The sequence below is a fragment of the Blennius ocellaris genome, assembly GCF_963422515.1.
Source record: "Blennius ocellaris genome assembly, chromosome: 1".
NCBI classification, from domain to species: Eukaryota; Metazoa; Chordata; class Actinopteri; order Blenniiformes; family Blenniidae; genus Blennius; species Blennius ocellaris.
The window spans coordinates 37,037,653-37,062,504 of NC_137650.1; the positions used below are offsets into that span (position 1 = coordinate 37,037,653).

The following is a 24,852-nucleotide window of genomic DNA, read 5'->3' on the forward strand; positions in this document are numbered from 1 at the left end:
TTAAAACTGTTCAAATTCACATCATTATTATTTCCTCTACTTTTGATTTTGAATCCTGGTTATGAACCCGTCATGAAACTAAATGATCTGTTTGATCTATTTGATCATCGATGACTTGTTCAACTTTAAGCAGCATAAAGAAATACATTTGTCAATTAAGATGTTAAAAAGTAGCTTTAAAGTGAAATATTTGATGGTCACTGTTTTTTCTGCAGGAATACAAGAAGTCGACTTTTTGTCTTTTCATTTGTTTGTTTGTTGATTGAAGGTGAAAAGTCAAGAACGTTGTTTTTATTCTGTAAATAAAAGACTTTTACCTTTTTGTTGTTCTGCATTTTTTCTTGTTATTCCCTCGTCTGTTCTAAAACTGAAAAAAATAGAAGAAGAAGAAGAAGAAGAAGAAGAAGAAGAAGAAGAAGAAGAAGAAGAAGAAGAAGAAGAAGAAGAAGAAGAAGAAGAAGAAGAAGAAGAAGAAGAAGAAGAAGAAGAAGAAGAAGAAGAAGAAGAAGAAGAAAACTTCATGAATATTGAGCCTCATTTCAGTTTGTGGGTCGTTGGCTGAGAGGTTCTGTGTTCTGTTTCTGGATCAAGCTGGAGACGGATGGAACAGAACAGACCAGACCAGACCAGACCAGAACGGAACGGACCGGACCGGAACGGAACGGAACGGAACGGAACGGAACAGAACAGAACAGAACAGAACAGAACAGAACAGAACAGAACAAAACAGAACAGAACAGAACAGAACAGAACAGAACAGAACAGACCAGAACAGACCAGAACAGAACAGAACAGAACAGAACAGATCAGAACAGAACAGACCAGACCAGACCAGACCAGACCAGAACAGAACAGACCAGAACAGAACAGAACAGAACAGAACAGACCAGAACAGAGCAGAGCAGAGCAGAGCAGAACAGACCAGACCAGACCAGACCAGACCAGACCAGAACAGACCAGAACAGAACAGAACAGAACAGAACAGAACAGAACAGACCAGAACAGAACAGAACAGAGCAGAATAGACCAGACCAGAACAGACCAGAACAGACCAGAACAGACCAGAACAGAACAGAACAGACCAGACCAGACCAGACCAGACCAGAACAGATCAGAACAGAACAGACCAGAACAGAACAGAACAGACCAGAACAGAACAGATCAGAACAGACCAGGTGTGAAACCAGCAGCAGGAGGAAGGCGGAGCTTGTTTCTCTCAGACTTTCCTGGTTGAAACCATCAACTAGTGTCACAGAGACTCAAGCCGCCGCCTCCATGTTGGTCTGACCAGATCCACTGTTGCTGACCTTTGACCTCGCCGCCGTGGCAGACTGACGCTTTGACCTAATCTGTCTTAATCTTCCCCACGACCCGGCTGACACTGAGACGTCGTCTGTGGCCTGAGAGCTTCCAGAGCTTCAGGAGCTTCCAGAGCGCCCGGAGCTTCCAGAGCGCCCAGAGCTTCCAGAGCGCCCAGAGCTTCCAGAGCGTCAGGAGCTTCCAGAGCGCCCGGAGCTTCCAGAGCGCCCAGAGCTTCCAGAGCACCCAGAGCTTCCAGAGCGTCAGGAGCTTCCAGAGCGTCAGGAGGTCCCAGAGCTTCCAGAGCGTCAGGAGCTTCCAGAGCGTCAGGAGGTCCCAGAGCTTCCAGAGCGCCCAGAGCTTCCAGAGCACCCAGAGCTTCCAGAGCGTCAGGAGCTTCCAGAGCGTCAGGAGGTCCCAGAGCTTCCAGAGCGTCAGGAGCTTCCAGAGCGTCAGGAGGTCCCAGAGCTTCCAGAGCGTCAGGAGCTTCCAGAGCGTCAGGAGGTCCCAGAGCTTCCAGAGCGTCAGGAGCTTCCAGAGCGTCAGGAGGTCCCAGAGCTTCCAGAGCTTCAGGAGCTTCCAGAGCGCCCAGAGCTTCCAGAGTGTCAGGAGCTTCCAGAGCGTCAGGAGGTCCCAGAGCTTCCAGAGCGTCAGGAGCTTCCAGAGCGTCAGGAGGTCCCAGAGCTTCCAGAGCTTCAGGAGCTTCCAGAGCGCCCGGAGCTTCCAGAGCGCCCAGAGCTTCCAGAGTGTCAGGAGCTTCCAGAGCGTCAGGAGGTCCCAGAGCTTCCAGAGCGCCCAGAGCTTCCAGAGCGCCAGGAGGTCCCAGAGCTTCCAGAGCGTCAGGAGCTTCCAGAGCGTCAGGAGCTTCCAGAGCGCCCGGAGCTTCCAGAGCGCCCAGAGCTTCCAGAGCGTCAGGAGCTTCCAGAGCGTCAGGAGGTCCCAGAGCTTCCAGAGCTTCAGGAACTTCCAGAGCGCCCGGAGCTTCCAGAGCGCCCAGAGCTTCCAGAGCGCCCAGAGCTTCCAGAGCGTCAGGAGCTTCCAGAGCGTCAGGAGGTCCCAGAGCTTCCAGAGCGTCAGGAGCTTCCAGAGCGTCAGGAGGTCCCAGAGCTTCCAGAGCGCCCGGAGCTTCCAGAGCGCCCAGAGCTTCCAGAGCGCCCAGAGCTTCCAGAGCGTCAGGAGGTCCCAGAGCTTCCAGAGCTTCAGGAGCTTCCAGAGCGCCCGGAGCTTCCAGAGCGCCCAGAGCTTCCAGAGTGTCAGGAGCTTCCAGAGCGTCAGGAGGTCCCAGAGCTTCCAGAGCGCCCAGAGCTTCCAGAGCGTCAGGAGGTCCCAGAGCTTCCAGAGCTTCAGGAACTTCCAGAGCGCCCGGAGCTTCCAGAGCGCCCAGAGCTTCCAGAGCGTCCAGAGCGTCCAGAGCTTCCAGAGCTTCCAGAGCTTCCAGAGCTTCAGGAGTGTCTAGAGCTTCAGGAGCTTCAGGAGCTTCAGGAGCTTCATGTGGTGCCAGCAGAGCGTTTCTTGAGCTCCAGAGGAGAAACTCTTGACACTACGTAGGACAGAAACGTCCCAGAAAGCAGGAATCATTGCGGAGGCTTTGGACTCAATCGGCTCAGGGGGCTTTGTGACCTGGTTAAGCTGGACGAGCCTCCAGGCAGGACAGTCGCTCTGCGGCAGCGGCTTGTGATGGACGGCCTGTCGGTGCATCGGACCTGCAGCTCTTCCACCAGCTGAGCTCTTCTGCTTTACTTTGCGCGGCGGCAGCGATGGGTCAGGTGCAGGGCGGCAGCGACAAGGAGGTGACCCTGAAGAACATCCAGGATCTGTACCGCAGGTTCGCCAGCGAGTGTCCCAGCGGGAACCTGCACCTGCACGAGTTCAAGAGGATCTTTGGAGTGACGAGCTCGTCTTCGGAGGAGGAGGCGGCGTACACGGAGAACGTGTTCCGGTCCTTTGACACAAACAAGGTAACGCGGCGTTTCCTCCGACCGAATTCTCAGGAATCCGGCCAAACGATCACCTTTGACCTTTGACCTTTGTCAGGAGCTCAGAGGCCTTGAATTCACGGTGCAATTCTGATTGTTTGGCTTCAGCTTTGGTTGTAAATTGAATTGATTTGATTCTCTTGTCAACAACCAATCAGTTTGCCGCCGTTTCATCAAGTTTTCTTTCAAACTTAAAAAAATAAAGAAGCAGGACCATCGTCACTCTGGTCTTCTTATAGAGGACGAGGTACGAGGACGTTCCTACAAAAAGGCCTGAACGTAGAGTTTCTGATAGAAAACATCAAAGCCAAAAAGATGATTTTCTTTGAACCCAGAAATCCGCAGCCTCAGCTTCACACCAGGTTTCTGGCCTCGCCAGCATCGACTCATTATTTCTGACTGATTCGACATCAGAACCAAACCTTCACATCTTAACGCAGGACTTCGTCCTCACAGGACGGGAACATCGACTTCATGGAGTACGTGGCCGCCGTCCACCTCGTCCTTCGTGGGAAACTGGAGGACAAGTTGAGATGGTCTTTTAAAGTCTTCGACAGAGATGGAAACGGCTGTTTGGACAGACAGGAAGTGAGGCACATCGTCAAAGTAAGTGTCTCTGCCGACACGTCTTGTTTGGACTCGAACTTTTCACCAGGATCTATAAAACGCTGTGGACAAAACAAAGAAAGAAAAGTCCCAGCAGCAAAGTGAGGAGTGACGTGATGATCGCGTTCAGGACGAACCCGTAAACAACCTCGTCTTTTCTTTGTCTTTGTTCTTTTCAGATAATCTACAAGATCAAGAAACACACTGATCCTGGACTGACGGTGAACATTGACGATACCTGCAACCGAATATTTGACCTGGTGGACAAGAATAAAGACAGTGAGTCAAAAAAAACCCTACTGACCCTACCTACCTACTTCACAACCCAACTATACTGACCTACTTCCTATTGAAGCTCCCTACATCCTCCCTACTTCACCTACCTACACACCCTACCTACCTCCCTCCCTACTTCACCTACCTACACACCCTACCTACCTCCCTCCCTACTTCACCTACCTACACACCCTACCTACCTACCTCCCTCCCTACTTCACCTACCTACACACCCTACCTACCTCCCTCCCTACTTCACCTACCTACACACCCTACCTACCTCCCTCCCTACTTCACCTACCTACACACCCTACCTACCTCCCTCCCTACTTCACCTACCTACACACCCTACCTACCCTCCCTACCTACTTCACCTACCTACACACCCTACCTACCTCCCTCCCTACTTCACCTACCTACACACCCTACCTACCCTCCCTACCTATGTACCTTCTACTTACCTAATTTCCTACTTACCTCCCTCCTACCCCACTAGCTACCTACCCTCCCTCCCTCCATCCCTCCTACCCCCCCGCCCCCCTGGTTCAGTGTGACCCTGCAGACTGGGCGGGGCGGCTGTTGATGGTCCTTGCTGGTCCCTGCAGGTCAGATCACCCTGGAGGAGTTCATCGAGGGGGCGGAAAAGGACCCGTGGGTGATGGAGCAGCTCAAACTGGACATCGGGCCTTGTGAGTGGTTCATCGAGCAGCAGGGGGCCAACAGGTCTCCTGAGTGAGCGGCTGGCGCCTCTGGAGGACGGACGCCTCTGGAGGACAGACGCCTCTGGAGGACGGACACCTCTGGAGGACAACGCCTCTGGAGGACGGACACCTCTGGAGGACAGACGCCTCTGGAGGACGAACGCCACTGGAGGACGGACGTCTCTGGAGGACAGGACACCTCTGGAGGACAGACGGCTCTGGAGGACAGGACGCCTCTGGAGGACGGACGCCTCTGGAGGACAGGACGTCTCTGGAGGACGGATGTCTCTGGAGGACAGGACACCTCTGGAGGACAGACGGCTCTGGAGCGCTATTGTGACCATGTAGGGCGTAGGGGCGCCTCTGCCTTACCGTTTCCAGCATGGCCGTTGGTCCAGACAGTCTCTGTTACGTCACGTCTTCCTGGACGTTCATCTAATATCGTCTCATAAACCTCGTCAGAGTCGGAGAAAACTTTCTCCAGCCTCACACGGGGCACCGCTTTTTAAATCCACTCTCTTTTAAACTCCATTTTAAAAACAAGCTTTCTTTACGTCAAGAATTTCACATGATTTAGTTGAACTTGTTTGTTTCTGAGGTAAAAATCTCAGAAAGGTGGATCTTGTGTGTATTTTTTTAAAACAGCCAGAAGGTGAGAATCAAAGACAAACAAGAATAGATTCAATGGGGATTGTTGACATTTATTGAAATAGACACAAACACATCAAAGACAAACAGCAAAGACAAGGAGGAGAAACCAGTAAATCTGCCTCCATGTCTCATATAGGAAGAACCCTCAGCCCCCATAAGGACCTCAGGGACCTCCTGGGGGATTGGACTTTGTGGGCTTAAGGTCTCACTGCCTAAGTTTAGCCTTTAAGACTCTTTACATCCTAATATGACTTCGTTTGTCTTCAACGTCAACAAGCGGCACTCAGACGCAGAGACAACCTGGACTTTAAGATCAGAGTTTTAACATCCGGAGGGAATCAGACGGTTCAGCAGAGCCCCTTTAAGCCCCTCCCCCCTCTACCCCCATCACCCCCCCCCCTCCCGGTTCTAAAGAAAAACTTTCTGTCACAAGAAAAACCTTCAATAAAACCTGGTTTTGTACAATTCTGATCTGCTTCTCATGTATGAAGACATAAAACTGTCAAACTTGTCATTTATGATTAATTTGACATTATTATCATTGTTTTTTATTCTGTTGTTAATTTACTTATTTCTATTTATTTTCTGCTCCAGTCAGTTTATAGCACTTTGGTCTGTTTGTTTTTAAAGTTCTCGATAAATAAAGTTGAGTGGAGAATTATTCTCAGGGTCGGAATTCCACCAGGGTGAAAAGAGGCGTGGCCTTTACCTGTCAGGTGAGTGTTTACCTGTCAGGTGTTTGTTTACCTGCCAGGTGGGTGTTTCCCCGCCAGGTGGGCGTTTACCTGTCAGGTGTTTGTTTACCTGTCAGGTGTTTGTTTACCTGTCAGGTGTTTGTTTACCTGTCAGGTGAGTGTTTACCTGTCAGGTGTTTGTTTACCTGCCAGGTGGGTGTTTACCTGTCAGGTGGGCGTTTACCTGCCAGGTGGGTGTTTCCCCGCCAGGTGGGCGTTTACCTGTCAGGTGTTTGTTTACCTGTCAGGTGGGTGTTTCCCCGCCAGGTGGGCGTTTACCTGTCAGGTGGGTGTTTCCCCGCCAGGTGGGCATTTACCTGCCAGGTGGGTGTTTCCCCGCCAGGTGGGCATTTACCTGTCAGGTGGGTGTTTCCCCGCCAGGTGGGCGCTGGCGTGGCGTTTCAGGTGTGAGTTGTTGCTGAATCTTTTGCCGCAGTCGTCGCAGCCAAAGCTTTTCTCTCGGCCGTGAACCTCCATGTGTCTCTTCAGCAGCGAGTTTCTGCTAAACCTCTTCCCACAGCGCTCGCAGCTGAAGGGCTTTTCACCCGTGTGGATCTGGGCGTGTCTTTCCAACTCGGACTTGTACTTGAAGCTTTTCCCACAAACGACGCAGCCGAACGGATTCTCCGCCGCGTGGACGCTCATGTGCGTCTTCAGGTAGGACTTCTGCTTGAACCTCTTCCCGCAGTCGCCACAGCTGAAGGGTTTCTCAGAGGTGTGAACGTTCATGTGCTTCTCCAGGTGCGACTTCTGCTTGAACTTCTTGCCACACTTGTGGCAGTCGAACGGCCGCTCGCCGGTGTGGATCCTCATGTGTGAGTCCAGGTTCGTTTTCACGGGGAACTCCTTCCCACAGCTGCCGCAGCTGAACGGCTTCTCACCCGTGTGGACGCTCATGTGTCCCTTCAGCAGCGACTTCAGCTTGAACCTCTTCCCGCACACGTCGCAGCCGAAGGGCTTCTCACCCGTGTGGACCCGCAGGTGCGACTTGAGGTTGGAATTGTCCCGGAAGCCGTGGCCGCAGAAGCTGCAGCTGAAGGGCTTCTCACCCGTGTGGATCCTCAGGTGGACCTTCAGGTGCGAGCTCTGCCGGAACGTCTTCCCACAGTCGCCGCACACGAAGGTCTTGTGGACTTTGTGCTCCTCCGTGTGCGTCTTCAGGTCCGACGTGTCCGCGAACCGCGAGCCGCACAGGCGACAGACGGCGGCTTTGTCTCCTCCGGGGGGGACGGGGGCCGTCCTCTGGACCGGGTGGGCGGGACGGCGTCTCCCAGGAGCCTCGGAGCCGCGGTGGTCTCCGTCGTCGCCGTCCGAGTCACATGACCTGCTCTCCTTCCAGCCGCCGCCGTCCTCGTCGGTCTCCGTCACGGCGCCGAACAGCCGCGGCTCGTCGCTGACGTCGGTGTCGGAGCTGTCGGGATCCTCGCCGCCGCCGCCGGGATCCTCGCCGCCGCTGTCGGGATCCTCGCCGCCGCCGCCAGGATCCTCGCCGCCGCTGTCGGGATCCACGCCGCCGCCGGGATCCTCGCCGCCGCCGCCGGGATCCTCGCCGCCGGGATCCTCGCCGCCGCTTGGATCCTCGCCGCCGGGATCCTCGCCGCCGCCGTGGGGATCCTCGTGGCTCCAGACGGGTTCTGCTCCTCCACAGAACTCCTCGTCACTTCCTGTGGGAACCACTCTGACAGAAGTGCTGCTTGAAGGCTCCTCGTCTTCCTCGTCTTCCTCGTCTTCACTCTTCACAACCACTCTGAGGAACCACGTGTTCTCGTTCTCCGAGTCGGCCTCCCTCGGTTCCTCCCTCGGTTCCTCCCTCGGTTCCTCCCTCGGTTCCTCCTTCGGTTCCTCCTCCGGTTCCTCCCTCGGTTCCTCCTTCAGTTCCTCCTCGGGTTCCTCCTTCGGTTCCTCCTCCGGTTCCTCCCTCGGTTCCTCCTTCAGTTCCTCCTCGGGTTCCTCCTCCGGTTCCTCCTTGATGTGACGGAGCTCCGGTTCCTCCTGCTCAGTGCTGCAGTTCCACTCGTCTTCTCTTTTCATCTCCACCGGCTGCCGGGTTCCTGCAGTTCCGTCCAGCGGCCGCCGGGGAGCTAGCCGGGGAGCTAGCAGGGGAGCTAGCCGGGGAGCTAGCCGGTGACGCTGAGAGTAATCAGATTCCTCCTCGTCATCCTCGGTTTTTACACAACAAGATGTGGAACCTTCTTCATCCTCCTCTTCCTCTTTGATGTGGAGGAGCTCTGGATCCTGCTGCTCCACCCTGAAGAGCCCTTCGTCTTTCATCTCCACCTGCTGGACACACACACACACACACACACACACACACACACACACACACACACACACACACACACACACACACACACACACACACACACACACACACACACACACACACACACAAGCATATGGAGACAGACATTAAACTTTATTATTGACTTGAGGAAATGACTTATTAAAGGTAAATAAAGGACGATATTAAAGGTAAATAAAGGACGATATTAAAGGTAAATAAAGGACAATATTAAAGGTAAATAAAGGACAATATTAAAGGTAAATAAAGGACTATATTAAAGGTAAATAAAGGACAATATTAAAGGTAAATAAAGGACAATATTAAAGGTAAATAAAGGACAATATTAAAGGTAAATAAAGGACGATATTAAAGGTAAATAAAGGACAATATTAAAGGTAAATAAAGGACAATATTAAAGGTAAATAAAGGACAATATTAAAGGTAAATAAAGGACTATATTAAAGGTAAATAAAGGACAATATTAAAGGTAAATAAAGGACAATATTAAAGGTAAATAAAGGACAATATTAAAGGTAAATAAAGGACGATATTAAAGGTAAATAAAGGACAATATTAAAGGTAAATAAAGGACAATATTAAAGGTAAATAAAGGACAATATTAAAGGTAAATAAAGGACGATATTAAAAGTAAATAAAGGACAATATTAAAGGTAAATAAAGGACAATATTAAAGGTAAATAAAGGACAATATTAAAGGTAAATAAAGGACGATATTAAAAGTAAATAAAGGACAATATTAAAGGTAAATAAAGGACAATATTAAAGGTAAATAAAGGACAATATTAAAGGTAAATAAAGGACGATATTAAAGGTAAATAAAGGACAATATTAAAGGTAAATAAAGGACAATATTAAAGGTAAATAAAGGACAATATTAAAGGTAAATAAAGGACGATATTAAAGGTAAATAAAGGACAATATTAAGGTAAATAAAGGTAAATTCAACCTTTACAGGAAGTGACAGCTGGATCTGAGAGGAACTAACAGAACTGGACTTTTGCCTTTCTGCTCCTGATCAAAGTCTTAATCTGAGTCTGTCCAGTAAAGAAGGTTTCTGATGCTTCGTGTCTGTTTGTCCTGGAGGTCCTGGAGGTCCTGGAGGTGCTGGAGGTCCTGGAGGAACCAGAACCGGAGCTGCTCGGACCGGGACAGTCTCACCTCCGGGGGTCGGTTCGTCACTGTGACGTCACACGGCGGCTCCTCCGGCTGCCGCCCGTTTTAAAGCCATGAGACGAGGAACGTCCCGTCCGGCCGCCATGTTTCACCTGCACACGTAAACAACCCGTACAGCTCTTCTTCTCCGGTCTCAGCGGCGCAGCAGCTCCCCTGCTGGTCAGAGCGCGGTACTGCACCACCGAGGGGCCTTTTACAGGCTGAGCCACTTTGTGCTGGAACATGACGTCTGCCTGTACACGCTTTGAAGTTCAAAGACAAATAAACAGCTGCAATAACAGAGAAAAACCTGAAGGCTTCCATAAAGTTTTCTTTCCACAACAGATCCTGTGAAGAGCTGAAGGCAGGTGACGGTGCAGGTGACGGTGCCCCCACCCGAGATCCTCTCTACGGGCCTCCATCTCTTTAGAAACGTTAATCAAACTTAATCTTCCTTGGTTTGTCCAAACGTCAACCTTTAAAAACTCGAGACGTGTTTCATGAGCAGCTCGTTTATTATCATATTCAAGTGAACTTCAAACATTCCGACTTCTCTCGCTTAGAATAACCACAGAAATGGGAACACGAGAAAAAACAAGTTTTACATTTACATTTTTTAAAAGCAGCCGACAAAAAATATTAGAAAAGCTTCTGTTCAACAAGTAAAAGAAAAAGAAAAAGGGAGTGAAGGGGTTTGGATAGAAACACATTTTAATGTAACATCATTTCAATTGAGTGTTTTCTTTATTAGGATACCATGATAAACCAGGATGATAAACCAGGCTGATAAACCAGGCTGATAAACCAGGATGATGAACCAGGATGATAAACCAGGCTGATAAACCAGGCTGATAAACCAGGATGATGAACTAGAATGATAAACCAGGATGATAAACCAGGATGATAAACCAGGCTGATAAACCAGGATGATAAACCAGGATGATAAACCAGGATGATAAACCAGGATGATGAACCAGGATGATAAACCAGGATGATGAACTAGAATGATAAACCAGGATGATGAACCAGAATGATAAACCAGGATGATGAACCAGGATGATAAACCAGGATGATAAACCAGGATGATAAACCAGGATGATGAACCAGGTTTAAGAATCAGTGGTTCTTATATAATCTTACATTCGCCACAGCCTGCAGATGAAAGGTGGTCGAGAGATGAAAGGTGGTCTAGAGATCAAAGCTGGTCCCTGTGTTCCTCTGCTTTGCCACATTTTCCCACAAACTCTTGGAACCAAACCACTTCCTCGCCGTTTCTTTTCCCAGACGGGTTCCAGTCAAGCGTCTTTACTGGCGGCGTGGATTCTCACGTGTCTTTTCAGAAGCAGGTTCCTGGAGAACCTCTTCCCGCAGCGCTCGCAGCCGAACGCCTTCTCCTCGGCGTGGACGCTCAGGTGCACCTTCATCTGCGACTTCTGCTTGAACTTCTTGCCGCAGGTGTCGCACTGGAAGGGCGTCTCCCCGGTGTGGACCCGCAGGTGCTGGTCCAGGTTGGTCTTCACCGAGAAGCCTTTGCCGCAGCTGCCGCAGCTGAAGGGCTTCTCACCCGTGTGCACGCCCAGGTGCTTCTGCAGGTTCTTCTTCAGGGTGAACTTCTTGTGGCAGACGTGGCAGTCGAAGGGCTTCTCACCCGTGTGCACCCTCGTGTGCGACTTCAAGTACGACTCGAACTTGAAGGTCTTCCCGCAGTGCTCGCAGCTGAAGGGCGTGGCCTCGGTGTGGACCCTCATGTGTGACTTCAGGTACGACTTCTGCATGAACTTCTTCCCGCAGACGGCGCAGTCGAACGGCTTCTCACCCGTGTGCAGTCTCACGTGGGCCTTCATGTGCGAGTGCTGCTTGAATTTCTTCCCGCAGGTGTCGCAGTCGAACGGCCTCTCACCCGTGTGGTTCCTCACGTGCAGGGCCAGGTTGGTTTTGACTGAAAACCCCCGGCCGCAGAAGCTGCAGCTGAACGGCTTCTCACCCGTGTGGACGCTCATGTGGGCCTTCACGTGCGACTTCAGCTTGAATTTCTTCCCGCACACGTCGCAGCCGAACGGCTTCTCACCCGTGTGGACCCTCATGTGCGTGCTGAGGTTGGAGCTGTCCGTGAAGCCGCGGCCGCAGGAGCTGCAGCTGAAGGGCTTCTCACCCGTGTGGATCCTCAGGTGGACCTTCAGCTGCGAGCTCTGCCGGAACGTCTTCCCACAGTCGCCGCACACAAACGGCTTCTCCTCCTTGTGGACCGGCTGCTGGGGGGCGTGGCGCCGGACGCACAGGGAGCAGCTCCCCTCTTCCTCATCCTCATCCTCATCCTCATCGCTGACGTCAGTCTCAGAGAAGTCCTCCTCCTCCTCCTCCTCCATCTTCACCTCCTCCTCCTCCTCGGCGGGCTTGCAGGATTCTCCGTCACCTTCTGACTTCACCTGCGTGAAGCAGCTGCTGCTCGGTGGTTCTTCCTCCTCCTCATCCTCACTTTTCACAGTAACAACTGAAAACCAGGTGGCCTCCTGCTCCTCCTCCCCCTGCTCCTCCTCCCCCTGCTCCTCCTCCTCCTCCTCCCCCTGCTCCTCCCCCTCCTCCTCCTCCTCCTCCTCCCCCTGCTCCTCCTTCATGAGCAGCAGCCTGGCCTCCTGCTGCTCCACAGAGCAGCTCCAGTCCTGCAGCTCTTCTTTAACCTTCAGCCTCTGGGTGTGAATCTGGACGGGCTGAGGCTCCTCTTCATCTTCCTCTTCCTCTTCCTCTTCCTCTTCCTCTTCCTCTTCCTCTTCCTCTTCCTCTTCATCTTCATCTTCACATTTTACACACACAGTGGACAATGTAGTGACACCTTCCTCCTCCTCCTCCTTCACGTGGGTGACCCCTGACTCCTCCTGCTCCTCCTCCTCCTGCTGCTCCTCCTCCTGCTCCTCCTCCTTCACGTGGGTGACCCCCGACTCCTCCTGCTCCTCCTTCATGGCCCCCAGCTGCTGGACACGTCCAGGAAACACTGGAACACATGAGGACTTGATCAGAACATTGAACACAAACAGTCCAGAAGGTCCAGAAGGTCCAGAAGGTCCCGCAGACAGAGAGAAGCTGTTCTAAAACTCTCCTGCACAGAGGAACCGTGACGTTCCAGCTGTTCTAAAACTCTCCTGCACAGAGGAACCGTGACGTTCCAGCTGTTCTAAAACTCTCCGGCACAGAGGAACCGTGACGTTCCAGCTGTTCTAAAACTCTCCGGCACAGAGGAACCGTGACGTTCCAGCTGTTCTAAAACTCTCCGGCACAGAGGAACCGTGACGTTCCAGCTGTTCTAAAACTCTCCTGCACAGAGGAACCGTGACGTTCCAGCTGTTCTAAAACTCTCCTGCACAGAGGAACCGTGACGTTCCAGCTGTTCTAAAACTCTCCGGCACAGAGGAACCGTGACGTTCCAGCTGTTCTAAAACTCTCCGGCACAGAGGAACCGTGACGTTCCAGCTGTTCTAAAACTCTCCGGCACAGAGGAACCGTGACGTTCCAGCTGTTCTAAAACTCTCCTGCACAGAGGAACCGTGACGTTCCAGCTGTTCTAAAACTCTCCTGCACAGAGGAACCGTGACGTTCCAGCTGTTCTAAAACTCTCCTGCACAGAGGAACCGTGACGTTCCAGCTGTTCTAAAACTCTCCTGCACAGAGGAACCGTGACGTTCCAGCTGTTCTAAAACTCTCCTGCACAGAGGAACCGTGACGTTCCAGCTGTTCTAAAACTCTCCTGCACAGAGGAACCGTGACGTTCCAGCTGTTCTAAAACTCTCCTGCACAGAGGAACCGTGACGTTCCAGCTGTTCTAAAACTCTCCTGCACAGAGGAACCGTGACGTTCCAGCTGTTCTAAAACTCTCCTGCACAGAGGAACCGTGACGTTCCAGCTGTTCTAAAACTCTCCGGCACAGAGGAACCGTGACGTTCCAGCTGTTCTAAAACTCTCCGGCACAGAGGAACCGTGACGTTCCAGCTGTTCTAAAACTCTCCGGCACAGAGGAACCGTGACGTTCCAGCTGTTCTAAAACTCTCCTGCACAGAGGAACCGTGACGTTCCAGCTGTTCTAAAACTCTCCTGCACAGAGGAACCGTGACGTTCCAGCTGTTCTAAAACTCTCCTGCACAGAGGAACCGTGACGTTCCAGCTGTTCTAAAACTCTCCTGCACAGAGGAACCGTGACGTTCCAGCTGTTCTAAAACTCTCCTGCACAGAGGAACCGTGACGTTCCAGCTGTTCTAAAACTCTCCTGCACAGAGGAACCGTGACGTTCCAGCTGTTCTAAAACTCTCCGGCACAGAGGAACCGTGACGTTCCAGCTGTTCTAAAACTCTCCGGCACAGAGGAACCGTGACGTTCCAGCTGTTCTAAAACTCTCCTGCACAGAGGAACCGTGACGTTCCAGCTGTTCTAAAACTCTCCTGCACAGAGGAACCGTGACGTTCCAGCTGTTCTAAAACTCTCCTGCACAGAGGAACCGTGACGTTCCAGCTGTTCTAAAACTCTCCTGCACAGAGGAACCGTGACGTTCCAGCTGTTCTAAAACTCTCCTGCACAGAGGAACCGTGACGTTCCAGCTGTTCTAAAACTCTCCTGCACAGAGGAACCGTGACGTTCCAGCTGTTCTAAAACTCTCCTGCACAGAGGAACCGTGACGTTCCAGCTGTTCTAAAACTCTCCTGCACAGAGGAACCGTGACGTTCCAGCTGTTCTAAAACTCTCCTGCACAGAGGAACCGTGACGTTCCAGCTGTTCTAAAACTCTCCTGCACAGAGGAACCGTGACGTTCCAGCTGTTCTAAAACTCTCCTGCACAGAGGAACCGTGACGTTCCAGCTGTTCTAAAACTCTCCTGCACAGAGGAACCGTGACGTTCCAGCTGTTCTAAAACTCTCCTGCACAGAGGAACCGTGACGTTCCAGCTGTTCTAAAACTCTCCTGCACAGAGGAACCGTGACGTTCCAGCTGATCTAAAACACTCCTGCACAGAGGAACCGTGACGTTCCAGCTGTTCTAAAACTCTCCTGCACAGAGGAACCGTGACGTTCCAGCTGTTCTAAAACTCTCCTGCACAGAGGAACCGTGACGTTCCAGCTGTTCTAAAACTCTCCTGCACAGAGGAACCGTGACGTTCCAGCTGTTCTAAAACTCTCCTGCACAGAGGAACCGTGACGTTCCAGCTGTTCTAAAACTCTCCTGCACAGAGGAACCGTGACGTTCCAGCTGATCTAAAACACTCCTGCACAGAGGAACCGTGACGTTCCAGCTGTTCTAAAACTCTCCTGCACAGAGGAACCGTGACGTTCCAGCTGTTCTAAAACTCTCCTGCACAGAGGAACCGTGACGTTCCAGCTGTTCTAAAACTCTCCTGCACAGAGGAACCGTGACGTTCCAGCTGTTCTAAAACTCTCCTGCACAGAGGAACCGTGACGTTCCAGCTGTTCTAAAACTCTCCTGCACAGAGGAACCGTGACGTTCCAGCTGTTCTAAAACTCTCCTGCACAGAGGAACCGTGACGTTCCAGCTGTTCTAAAACTCTCCTGCACAGAGGAACCGTGACGTTCCAGCTGTTCTAAAACTCTCCTGCACAGAGGAACCGTGACGTTCCAGCTGATCTAAAACACTCCTGCACAGAGGAACCGTGACGTTCCAGCTGTTCTAAAACTCTCCTGCACAGAGGAACCGTGACGTTCCAGCTGTTCTAAAACTCTCCTGCACAGAGGAACCGTGACGTTCCAGCTGTTCTAAAACTCTCCTGCACAGAGGAACCGTGACGTTCCAGCTGTTCTAAAACTCTCCTGCACAGAGGAACCGTGACGTTCCAGCTGTTCTAAAACTCTCCTGCACAGAGGAACTGTGACGTTCCAGCTGATCTAAAACACTCCTGCACAGAGGAACCGTGACGTTCCAGCTGTTCTAAAACTCTCCTGCACAGAGGAACCGTGACGTTCCAGCTGTTCTAAAACTCTCCTGCACAGAGGAACCGTGACGTTCCAGCTGTTCTAAAACTCTCCTGCACAGAGGAACCGTGACGTTCCAGCTGTTCTAAAACTCTCCTGCACAGAGGAACCGTGACGTTCCAGCTGTTCTAAAACTCTCCTGCACAGAGGAACCGTGACGTTCCAGCTGTGATGAAGAGTCTGACTGATGTTTGCTATTGTTGCTCAAACAGTGTGAGAAACATGAATACTAATATGAATACTAATATAAATACTAATATGAATACTAATATGAATACTAGTCGCCTCTATAGAACCATTACTGCTGAACTCGTAATGCTTTAATCGTCATTCAACACACACACGTCCCAGTGTAGCACAATAAATTAGTAAATACAGAAGAGACCAATACCATATATATGTATATATACATACAGTATATAGTACTGCACATCACACTGCAGCTCATAGGGACAGTCGTACAATCAAACTAATACAACAACATGATTCACAGCTGAAGACAAAAGGAACATTTGACTAGATCGTCTTAACAACTTCTTCAACTCCACTCTACTCTACTGTACTCTACTCTACTGTACTCTACTCTACTGTACTCTACTCTATTATACTCTACTCTATTATACTCTACTCTACTCTATTATACTCTACTCTACTGTACTCTACTCTACTGTACTCTACTCTATTATACTCTACTCTACTCTATTATACTCTACTCTACTCTACGCTACTCTACTCTACTCTACTCTACTCTACTCTACTCTACTCTACTCTACTCTACTCTACTCTACTCTACGCTACGCTACGCTACGCTACGCTACGCTACGCTACGCTACGCTACGCTACTCTACTCTACTCTACTCTACTCTACGCTACGCTACGCTACGCTACGCTACGCTACGCTACTCTACTCTACTCTACTCTACGCTACGCTACTCTACTCTACTCTACTCTACTCTACTCTACTCTACTCTACTGTAGATAGATTCTGGATATCCTCCCTCCTGTCCAGACTCCAGCGGTCCAGCGTGCTCACCCTGAACTGACCGGAAGTCTCGCGCCACCACTTCCTGTAATAAAGGACTAAACGTGTTTTGTCCGTTCAGCCTGTTGAAGAGGAAAATCATCGTTCAGTCCAGCAGCTCAGTAAACAAAGTACCGTTCATACTGACACGTCGGGCCGCGTGCCGCCATGCGGGTCCCGGGCTGGGCTGGACGCTGGCCCGGGCTTATCCCGGGTGGACCCGGGTTTACCCCGGGATGTCCTCCTCAACGGGGTGTCAGTCCCTCCGCTCCACTTCGGGCTTCTCAGCTCCGGGGCAACGGGAGTCCGGCTTCCGGCTTCCGGCTTCCGGCATGACCGCGCGCATGCGCAGTCACTCCCCCTCACCGCAGTTGTCTGTTGACAAACGTGAAGGCTGCAGATCTCGATCCCCGCTGCTGGAATTAAGATGTAACTCGGGTGGATTTCGCCAACGTGTTCCGGGCGTGACGCCGGGTGAGCTCCTTCCCGCCCGCAGCCTCCGGCGGCCGCGTGACACGCGCTGCAGGCGCGCGCTCGCCCAGTTAGCATGTAGCCGCGTAGCTTAGCTGCTGGACAAAGTTAGCCGTCGGGATTAGCGTCTCGAGAATTAACGTTGTTTCTTAGGAACCCGCTGGTTCGAGCCCCGCGACCCCCCCTCGGGGAACCCCAGGGAGCGAAGACGTGTTGGGGGCAGTTGTTGTCCTGCAGGCCTCAGGGGGGCAACTTTTAAAAAGCTCCAGTCCACACCTGGTTCACCTGGTCCACCTGGTCCACCTGGTCCACCTGGTCCCTGTCGGTCAGACACCTGGAGGGACTTTAATGTCCCCGGAGACACTTGGACAGAATCACGTGTCTGTGCATGTCTGCTGCAGTAATCTGTTTAATTACACTTTATTAATGCCCTGTGGGCAAATCCAACCTGTCATACAGCCAACTTGTCATACAGCCAACCTGTCATACATCCAACCTGCCATACATCCAACCTGTCATACATCCAGCCTGTCATACATCCAACATGTCATACATCCAACATGTCATACATCCAACATGTCATACATCCAACCATCACAGTGTTGACGTCATGCTGTTGTGTTAACATGATGTTGACGTGACCCTACAGTACTCCAGGTACAGCCTCCTGTCTGGTTCTCAGTAGAACCTGGTTCATATATATATACATATACATATATATATATATATATATATATATGTATATATATGTGTGTGTAATGTGTATAAAGTCTGATGAACCTCCAGACGGAGCAGAACTCTGGAATGTCTGACAAACCAGTTTGACCTGAATCCTCCGGCGTCACATGAGCCGGGCTGTGGAGCAGCCTGGGTGGAGCAGCCTGGGTGGAGCAGGCTGGGTGGAGCAGGCTGGGTGGAGCAGGCTGGGTGGAGCAGGCTGGGTGGATGTAGGCTGTGGAGCAGCCTGGGTGGATGTAGGCTGGGTGGAGCAGCCTGGGTGGATGTAGCCTTGGTGGAGCAGGCTGGGTGGATGTAGGCTGGGTGGAGCAGGCTGGGTGGAGCAGCCTGGGTGGAGCAGGCTGGGTGGAGCAGCCTGGGTGGATGTAGGCTGTGGAGCAGCCTGGGTGGAGCAGCCTGGGTGGATGTAGGCTGGGTGGAGCAGCCTGGGTGGATGTAGGCTGTGGAGCAGCCTGGGTGGATGTAGGCTGGGTGGAGCAGCCTGGATGGATGTGGGCTGGGTGGATGTGGGCTGGGTGGATGTGGGCTGGATGGATGTGGGCTGGGTGGATGTGGGCTGGGTGGATGTGGGCTGGGTGGATGTAGGCTGGGTGGAGCAGCCTGGGTGGATGTGGGCTGGGTGGATGTGTCCTGCTCCCTGCCAGTGCTCTCCAGGTTTCACCAGGCCCCGGCTGGACCCCCGTCCTGGGCTTGCCCCCCCCCCCCCCCCCCCCCCCCCCCCCACATGCCACCAGCCACTCCCTCTGTTGATTCTCTGCTCGGCCCACCTCCCAACAGACGCTTCGTTGACTTGACGTCCATTTTGCTCGGTGTGTTCAGCTTGTGGAGGGTTTAGGGGTAGGGGTAGGGGTAGGGTTTAGGGGTAGGGGTAGGGGTAGGGTTTAGGGGTAGGGGTAGGGTTTAGGGGTAGGGGTAGGGTTTAGGGGTAGGGGTAGGGGTAGGGTTTAGGGGTAGGGTTTAGGGTTAGGGTTGGGTTAGGGTTTAGAGGTTGGGTTTAGGGGTTAGGGTTTAGGGTTAGGAGTAGGGTTTAGGGTTAGAGGTAGGGTTTAGGGTTGGGTTAGGGTTTAGAGGTAGGGTTTAGGGGTAGGGTTAGGGTTTAGAGGTAGGGTTTAGGGTTAGGGGTAGGGTTTAGGGTTAGAGGTAGGGTTTAGGGTTAGAGGTAGGGTTTAGGGTTAGGGGTAGGGTTTAGGGTTAGGGGTAGGGTTTAGGGTTAGAGGTAGGGTTTAGGGTTAGGGGTAGGGTTTAGGGTTAGGGGTAGGGTTTAGGGTTAGAGGTAGGGTTTAGGGTTAGGGGTAGGGTTTAGGGTTAGGGGTAGGGTTTAGGGTTAGGGGTAGGGTTTAGGGTTAGGGGTAGGGTTTAGGGTTAGAGGTAGGGTTTAGGGTTAGGGGTAGGGTTTAGGGTTAGGGGTAGGGTTTAGGGGGTAGGGTTTAGGGTTAGGGGTAGGGTTTAGGGTTAGAGGTAGGGTTTAGGGTTAGGGGTAGGGTTTAGGGTTAGGGGTAGGGTTTAGGGTTAGAGGTAGGGTTTAGGGGGTAGGGGTAGGGTTTAGGCCTAACCCTAGCCAGGAAGCCAGGGCACCCATGAGAAATGACTCCTGCTCAGCGTAGCGACTGAATATCGTCTCATGTTTCCTGTGACGTTCCAACACTGACCTGCTTTTTATCATCTGGTTTCATGAGCTGCTCTTCATTGGTACTTTTTACTTTCAGTAGTACAGTAGTACTTTCCTCCTGCTTCATTTCATTCTGCCTTGTCATGACATACTGACATTTTAACTACGACCTCGTAGTTTTGTTTTTAATCCCCAAATGATTGAATTGTCTTCTGCTCACTTTCCCTGCAGCCTCGCAGGGTTTAGGGTAGGGTTAGGGTAGGGTTAGGGGTAAGGGTAGGGTTAGGGTTAGGGTAGGGTTAGGTTAGGGTAGGGTCAGGGTAGGGTTCGGGGTAAGGGTAGGGTTCCCTCTGGAGACACTTAAGATTGTATCAGACTCCTGGTGTTTTTGTGTTTCAGGCTGAACGACGCCATGCTGAAGTGGTTCTCCGGGGACGAGGGAGAACCTGGTTCTGCAGTAAGTCCAGTTCTACATGAGGCGTTCTCTCGGGGACGATTTGCAGCTTCGGCTCTTTCCACTTGTTCCCCAAGTGTTTGGACGACTTGTGTGTTTTACTTCACACATCTTTTAGTCGCGTCTTGTCGACCTGCTGTTTCTCACAATCAGCAGAAATCAATGGATTCTAAACATTCAAAACAAGAAAACTTGAACTTGTCATTTATATTATTGTGACATTTTGAATCATCTTCAGCTTTCAGTGTTTAGAATTAAAATGTGCAGGTCACATGAGCAGAAATGAGCCTTTTTGTGGCTGAAAGCTTCTACAGTTGATTGATCAGGAGAACTGGAACCAGACCGTCTGGGTCGGTTCTTTGAAGATCATTTATCTCCAGTTGCTGCCGTTGTGCCGCCTTGTCCGCAGCGCTAAGACCCGCCCACATCCTAACTTTAAGTATTTCAGTCATTGCTGATAAACTCTGTTTATACTTTTATATATTTAACAGGAGAGTCTTTTTTTAAAACTTGTTCAGTAAATTCTGTTCCTCATTCAAAGACCAACTCCTGTAAATGATCCTGACTAGTATTTGGTTCCATAATGGAGCCGCCCGACCAGGAAGCCTGTAAACTGAACCACACCCTCAGAACACCCGCCAGCCTGCGGGATGTTTAAACACCTCGAACATCGTCACCCCCCAGGGACCAGGCTCTCCCCACGCTGCCGCCCAGGGCGGAGAGGTCGCAGTGGAGGAGATGGCGGAGCGGCTGGCGCAGACGGAACAGCTGGTCAGTCAGCTGAAAGAGATGATCCGGGAGAAGGAGGCGGCGCTGCGCTGCAAGGACGAGCAGCTGAAGGTGAAGTCGGCCTCCGTCACTTACCACAACCTGCAGTTCTCTTTGAAACATCTTTTTAACATTATGAAGGCCCAGTGCCGCTTTGTGTATCTTTGTGCCGCTTTGTGTCACTTTGTGCTGCTTTGTGTCGCTTTGTGCCGCTTTGTGTCACTTTGTGTCGCTTTGTGCCGCTTTGTGTCGCTTTGTGCCGCTTTGTGTCGCTTTGTGTCGCTTTGTGCCGCTTTGTGTCGCTTTGTGTCACTTTGTGTCGCTTTGTGCCGCTTTGTGTCGCTTTGTGTCACTTTGTGTCGCTTTGTGTCGCTTTGTGCCGCTTTGTGTCACTTTGTGCCGCTTTGTGTCACTTTGTGCCGCTTTGTGCCGCTTTGCGTCACTTTGTGCCGCTTTGTGTCGCTTGTGCCGCTTTGTGTCGCTTTGTGCCGCTTTGTGTCTCTTTGTGCCGCTTTGTGTCGCTTTGTGTCGCTTTGTGCCGCTTTGTGTCGCTTTGTGCCGCTTTGTGTCGCTTTGTGTCACTTTGTGTCGCTTTGTGTCACTTTGTGTCACTTTGTGTCGCTTTGTGCCGCTTTGTGTCACTTTGTGTCGCTTTGTGTCACTTTGTGTCGCTTTGTGTCACTTTGTGTCGCTTTGTGTCGCTTTGTGTCACTTTGTGTCACTTTGTGTCGCTTTGTGTCACTTTGTGTCGCTTTGTGCCGCTTTGTGTCACTTTGTGCCGCTTTGTGTCGCTTTGTGCCGCTTTGTGTCGCTTTGTGCCGCTTTGTGTCACTTTGTGTCGCTTTGTGTCGCTTTGTGTCGCTTTGTGTCGCTTTGTGTCGCTTTGTGTCACTTTGTGTCGCTTTGTGTCACTTTGTGTCACTTTGTGTCGCTTTGTGTCGCTTTGTGTCGCTTTGTGTCGCTTTGTGTCACTTTGTGTCGCTTTGTGCCGCTTTGTGCCGCTTTGTGCAACTGGTCAAAATCACATCTGCACACGTTTCATTAAACATGAGAGATTGTCACGTCCTGTTGTTGTGCCTGTGAGCCTGAGGATGTTGGTCAGTGGTTCTGAGTCTGTCCAGTGAAAGTCCATGATAATGTTGAACGACTGTTTTACAACTTCAGCAGCCGAAACCTGACGGCCGTCTCTCGTCTGCTCATCCCACAAAGGCTTCTTCCTTCCAAATGTCACGTTTTACAAGGAAACGAGGCTTTTCAGCATTATAAGAGTTATGATGAGTTAGTGTCACAGAAATGTTCTTTTTAACACACATTTCCTTCCTTCTTGAGCTGTTTTATCATAAAAAACGGATTAATTCTCGTATGTAAACGATAACAAGTAAATCCTGTTAAAAACGAAACTTGCTGCTCCCACGGTGATGTCAATGCTTCCAGCTGCTGCGTCTAAGTAATCTAATTACAAGTGGTGTGAGCTGCTGTGGGGACTGTTCTGTAGAACCAGGTCATGTGACTCGGTGGACAGTCACATGACCTCCTGCTGGGGAAACAAAACCCACATTGTGTTAAATATTGACCCTTCAGGCCAAAGTCTGCTTCCTGCTAATAAAGAAGGGAGTGTGAGGTCACGGTAAGGCGTCGCCCAGTGTTCTACACCCTCTGGTGTTTCCTCCAGATCGTCAGCTGAGTCGTGGGGAATTATCCAGTTTCACATTATTTTCTAAAAAAACCTTTGATCTCACAGCGACAGTGTGTTGCAGAGTAATCGTGTATAAATACTCTTCACCACTAGAGGGCAGCACAGAACTTTGCCGGTGAAATGTAAAGTGACAGACGTCAGTGTGGTTCATCTCCACCTCCTGCTACCATCTTGTATCAAAGTACTGTGTCAGTGACAGTGATGGAGAAGTTTTTGAAAACCAGGATCTCAGCTCTTCATCCATCAGGTCCAGGTTTCACACTGAGGGAGGCACTATTAAAAAAAGTCCTTGTTTCTGGATTTACTGGATTCCTGTTGATAAAACTTTGATGAGAAAGACTTTATATTGTTAATAGAGGCTACAGAGTTTAACATTTTAACATTTTAACACCTTCAGGTGGAGGTGTGCCTCCAGATGTTTTACAAACAAAAAAGTGTGTCTTGACTCAAAAAGGTTGAAAAACTCTGGTCTAACTTGTTTGACTGAAGAGCCGGGGACCAGTGGGAGGCCTTGCTGCCTTGCAGCGCCTTACCGTGGTGCTTGTTGCTCAGGTGGAGAAGGAGGCGGGTGAAGCCAGACTGTCCAAGCTGCGTCTCCAGAACAAGGCCAAGGTGACGTCGCTCACGTCTCAGCTGGAGGAGCTGAGGAAGCAGCAGGGGGGCCCCGGCACCCCCACACACACCAAGAAGGTACACACACACACACACCCCCACACACACCAAGAAGGTACACACACACACACACCCCCACACACACCAAGAAGGTACACACACACACACAAACACCAAGAAGGTACACACACACACACACACGCACCCCCACACACACCAAGAAGGTACACACACACACACACACACACACCCACACACACCAAGAAGGTACACACACACACACACACACACACCCACACACACCAAGAAGGTACACACACACACGCACCCCCACACACCAAGAAGGTACACACACACTAAGAAGGTACACACACACACACACACCCCCACACACACCAAGAAGGTACACACACACACACACACACACACACGCACCCCCACACACACCAAGAAGGTACACACACACACACACACACACGCACCCCCACACACACCAAGAAGGTACACACACACACACCCCCACACACACCAAGAAGGTACACACACACACACGCACCCCCACACACACCAAGAAGGTACACACACACACACACACACCCCCACACACACCAAGAAGGTACACACACACACACACACCCCCACACACACCAAGAAGGTACACACACACACACGCACCCCCACACACACCAAGAAGGTACACACACACACACACACCCCCACACACACCAAGAAGGTACACACACACACACACACCCCCACACACACCAAGAAGGTACACACACACACACACGCACCCCCACACACACCAAGAAGGTACACACACACACACACACGCACCCTCACACACACCAAGAAGGTACACACACACACACACACCCCCACACACACCAAGAAGGTACACACACACACACACACGCACCCCCACACACACCAAGAAGGTACACACACACACACCCCCACACACACCAAGAAGGTACACACACACACACACACGCACCCCCACACACACCAAGAAGGTACACACACACACACACCCACACACACCAAGAAGGTACACACACACACACACACACACACCCCCACACACACCAAGAAGGTACACACGCACACGCACACCCCCACACACACCAAGAAGGTACACACGCACACGCACCCCCACACACACCAAGAAGGTACACACACACACGCACCCCCACACACACCAAGAAGGTACACACACACACACACACACACACACCCCCACACACACCAAGAAGGTACACACGCACACGCACACCCCCACACACACCAAGAAGGTACACACGCACACGCACCCCCACACACACCAAGAAGGTACACACACACACGCACCCCCACACACACCAAGAAGGTACACACACACACACACACTAGACCTGGTTCATGGCACCACCAGGTGATGGTTGAATAAAGGAAACACCACCAACTCCAAACGGTAGTTTCACGTAGGTGTAGTACAGTGTTTTTGTAGGTGGTGTTCTCCTGTTCTCATGTTCTCCAGTTCTCATGTTCTCATGTTCTCCGGTTCTCATGTTCTCCGGTTCTCATGTTCTCCTGTTCTCTGGTTCTCATGTTCTCCTGTTCTCTGGTTCTCTGGTTCTCCTGTTCTCATGTTCTCCAGTTCTCTGGTTCTCATGTTCTCCGGTTCTCATGTTCTCCGGTTCTCCTGTTCTCATGTTCTCCGGTTCTCCTGCCACCAGGCTCCATCAGAGGGTGGAGAACCGGCCACCCGGGGGAAGGTGGTGCTGCTGAAGAAGAAGGTGGAGGAACTGGAGCAGCAGCTAGCAAAGAAAGACGAGG

General features: G+C 51.3%; 4 protein-coding genes across 5 annotated transcripts in view; 2 read left to right on the top strand and 2 right to left on the bottom strand.

Moving 5' to 3' along the window:
* Nucleotides 1-3,056: 3,056 nt before the first annotated feature.
* Nucleotides 3,057-4,893, top strand: LOC308131641 (guanylyl cyclase-activating protein 2-like; the record flags this gene model as incomplete). The annotated part of the gene is made up of 4 exons (XM_080498436.1): nt 3,057-3,257; nt 3,732-3,881; nt 4,061-4,160; nt 4,763-4,893. The coding sequence occupies 4 exons, from the start codon at nt 3,057-3,059 to the stop codon at nt 4,891-4,893; spliced, it is 582 nt and encodes a 193-aa protein (XP_080354562.1).
* A 1,053-nt stretch (nt 4,894-5,946) lies between these two features.
* LOC308135132 (uncharacterized protein) lies at nt 5,947-9,833 on the bottom strand. Of its 2 annotated transcripts, none has more exons than XM_080503006.1 (2): nt 9,707-9,833; nt 5,947-8,523 (listed from the first exon to the last, which is right to left on the bottom strand). In XM_080503006.1, exon 2 carries the CDS (start codon nt 8,512-8,514, stop codon nt 6,595-6,597), a length of 1,920 nt encoding a protein of 639 aa, XP_080359132.1. In that variant the 5' UTR covers nt 8,515-8,523; nt 9,707-9,833; the 3' UTR covers nt 5,947-6,594. The 2 variants fall into 2 exon arrangements, with proteins under 2 accessions (XP_080359132.1, XP_080359133.1); XM_080503007.1 differs by lacking the exon at nt 9,707-9,833 and adding an exon at nt 9,495-9,522.
* Nucleotides 9,834-10,214: 381 nt separating this feature from the next.
* On the bottom strand, nt 10,215-16,980 carry LOC308131649 (uncharacterized protein). The gene is made up of 3 exons (XM_080498458.1): nt 16,822-16,980; nt 12,269-12,689; nt 10,215-12,175 (listed from the first exon to the last, which is right to left on the bottom strand). Exons 1-3 carry the CDS (start codon nt 16,826-16,828, stop codon nt 10,996-10,998), a joined length of 1,608 nt encoding a protein of 535 aa, XP_080354584.1. The 5' UTR covers nt 16,829-16,980; the 3' UTR covers nt 10,215-10,995.
* A 61-nt stretch (nt 16,981-17,041) lies between these two features.
* The window catches only part of LOC308131652 (uncharacterized protein), a 49,399-nt gene continuing 41,588 nt past the window's right edge, over nt 17,042-24,852 (top strand). The window contains exons 1-5 of the mRNA XM_080498468.1: nt 17,042-17,160; nt 19,904-19,961; nt 20,643-20,798; nt 22,975-23,112; nt 24,753-24,852. The exon at nt 24,753-24,852 is cut by the window's right edge and continues 14 nt beyond it. Of these exons, the coding sequence (XP_080354594.1) occupies nt 19,917-19,961; nt 20,643-20,798; nt 22,975-23,112; nt 24,753-24,852 (439 nt within the window). The 5' untranslated portion in view covers nt 17,042-17,160; nt 19,904-19,916. The remainder of the gene's footprint in view (nt 17,161-19,903; nt 19,962-20,642; nt 20,799-22,974; nt 23,113-24,752) is intronic.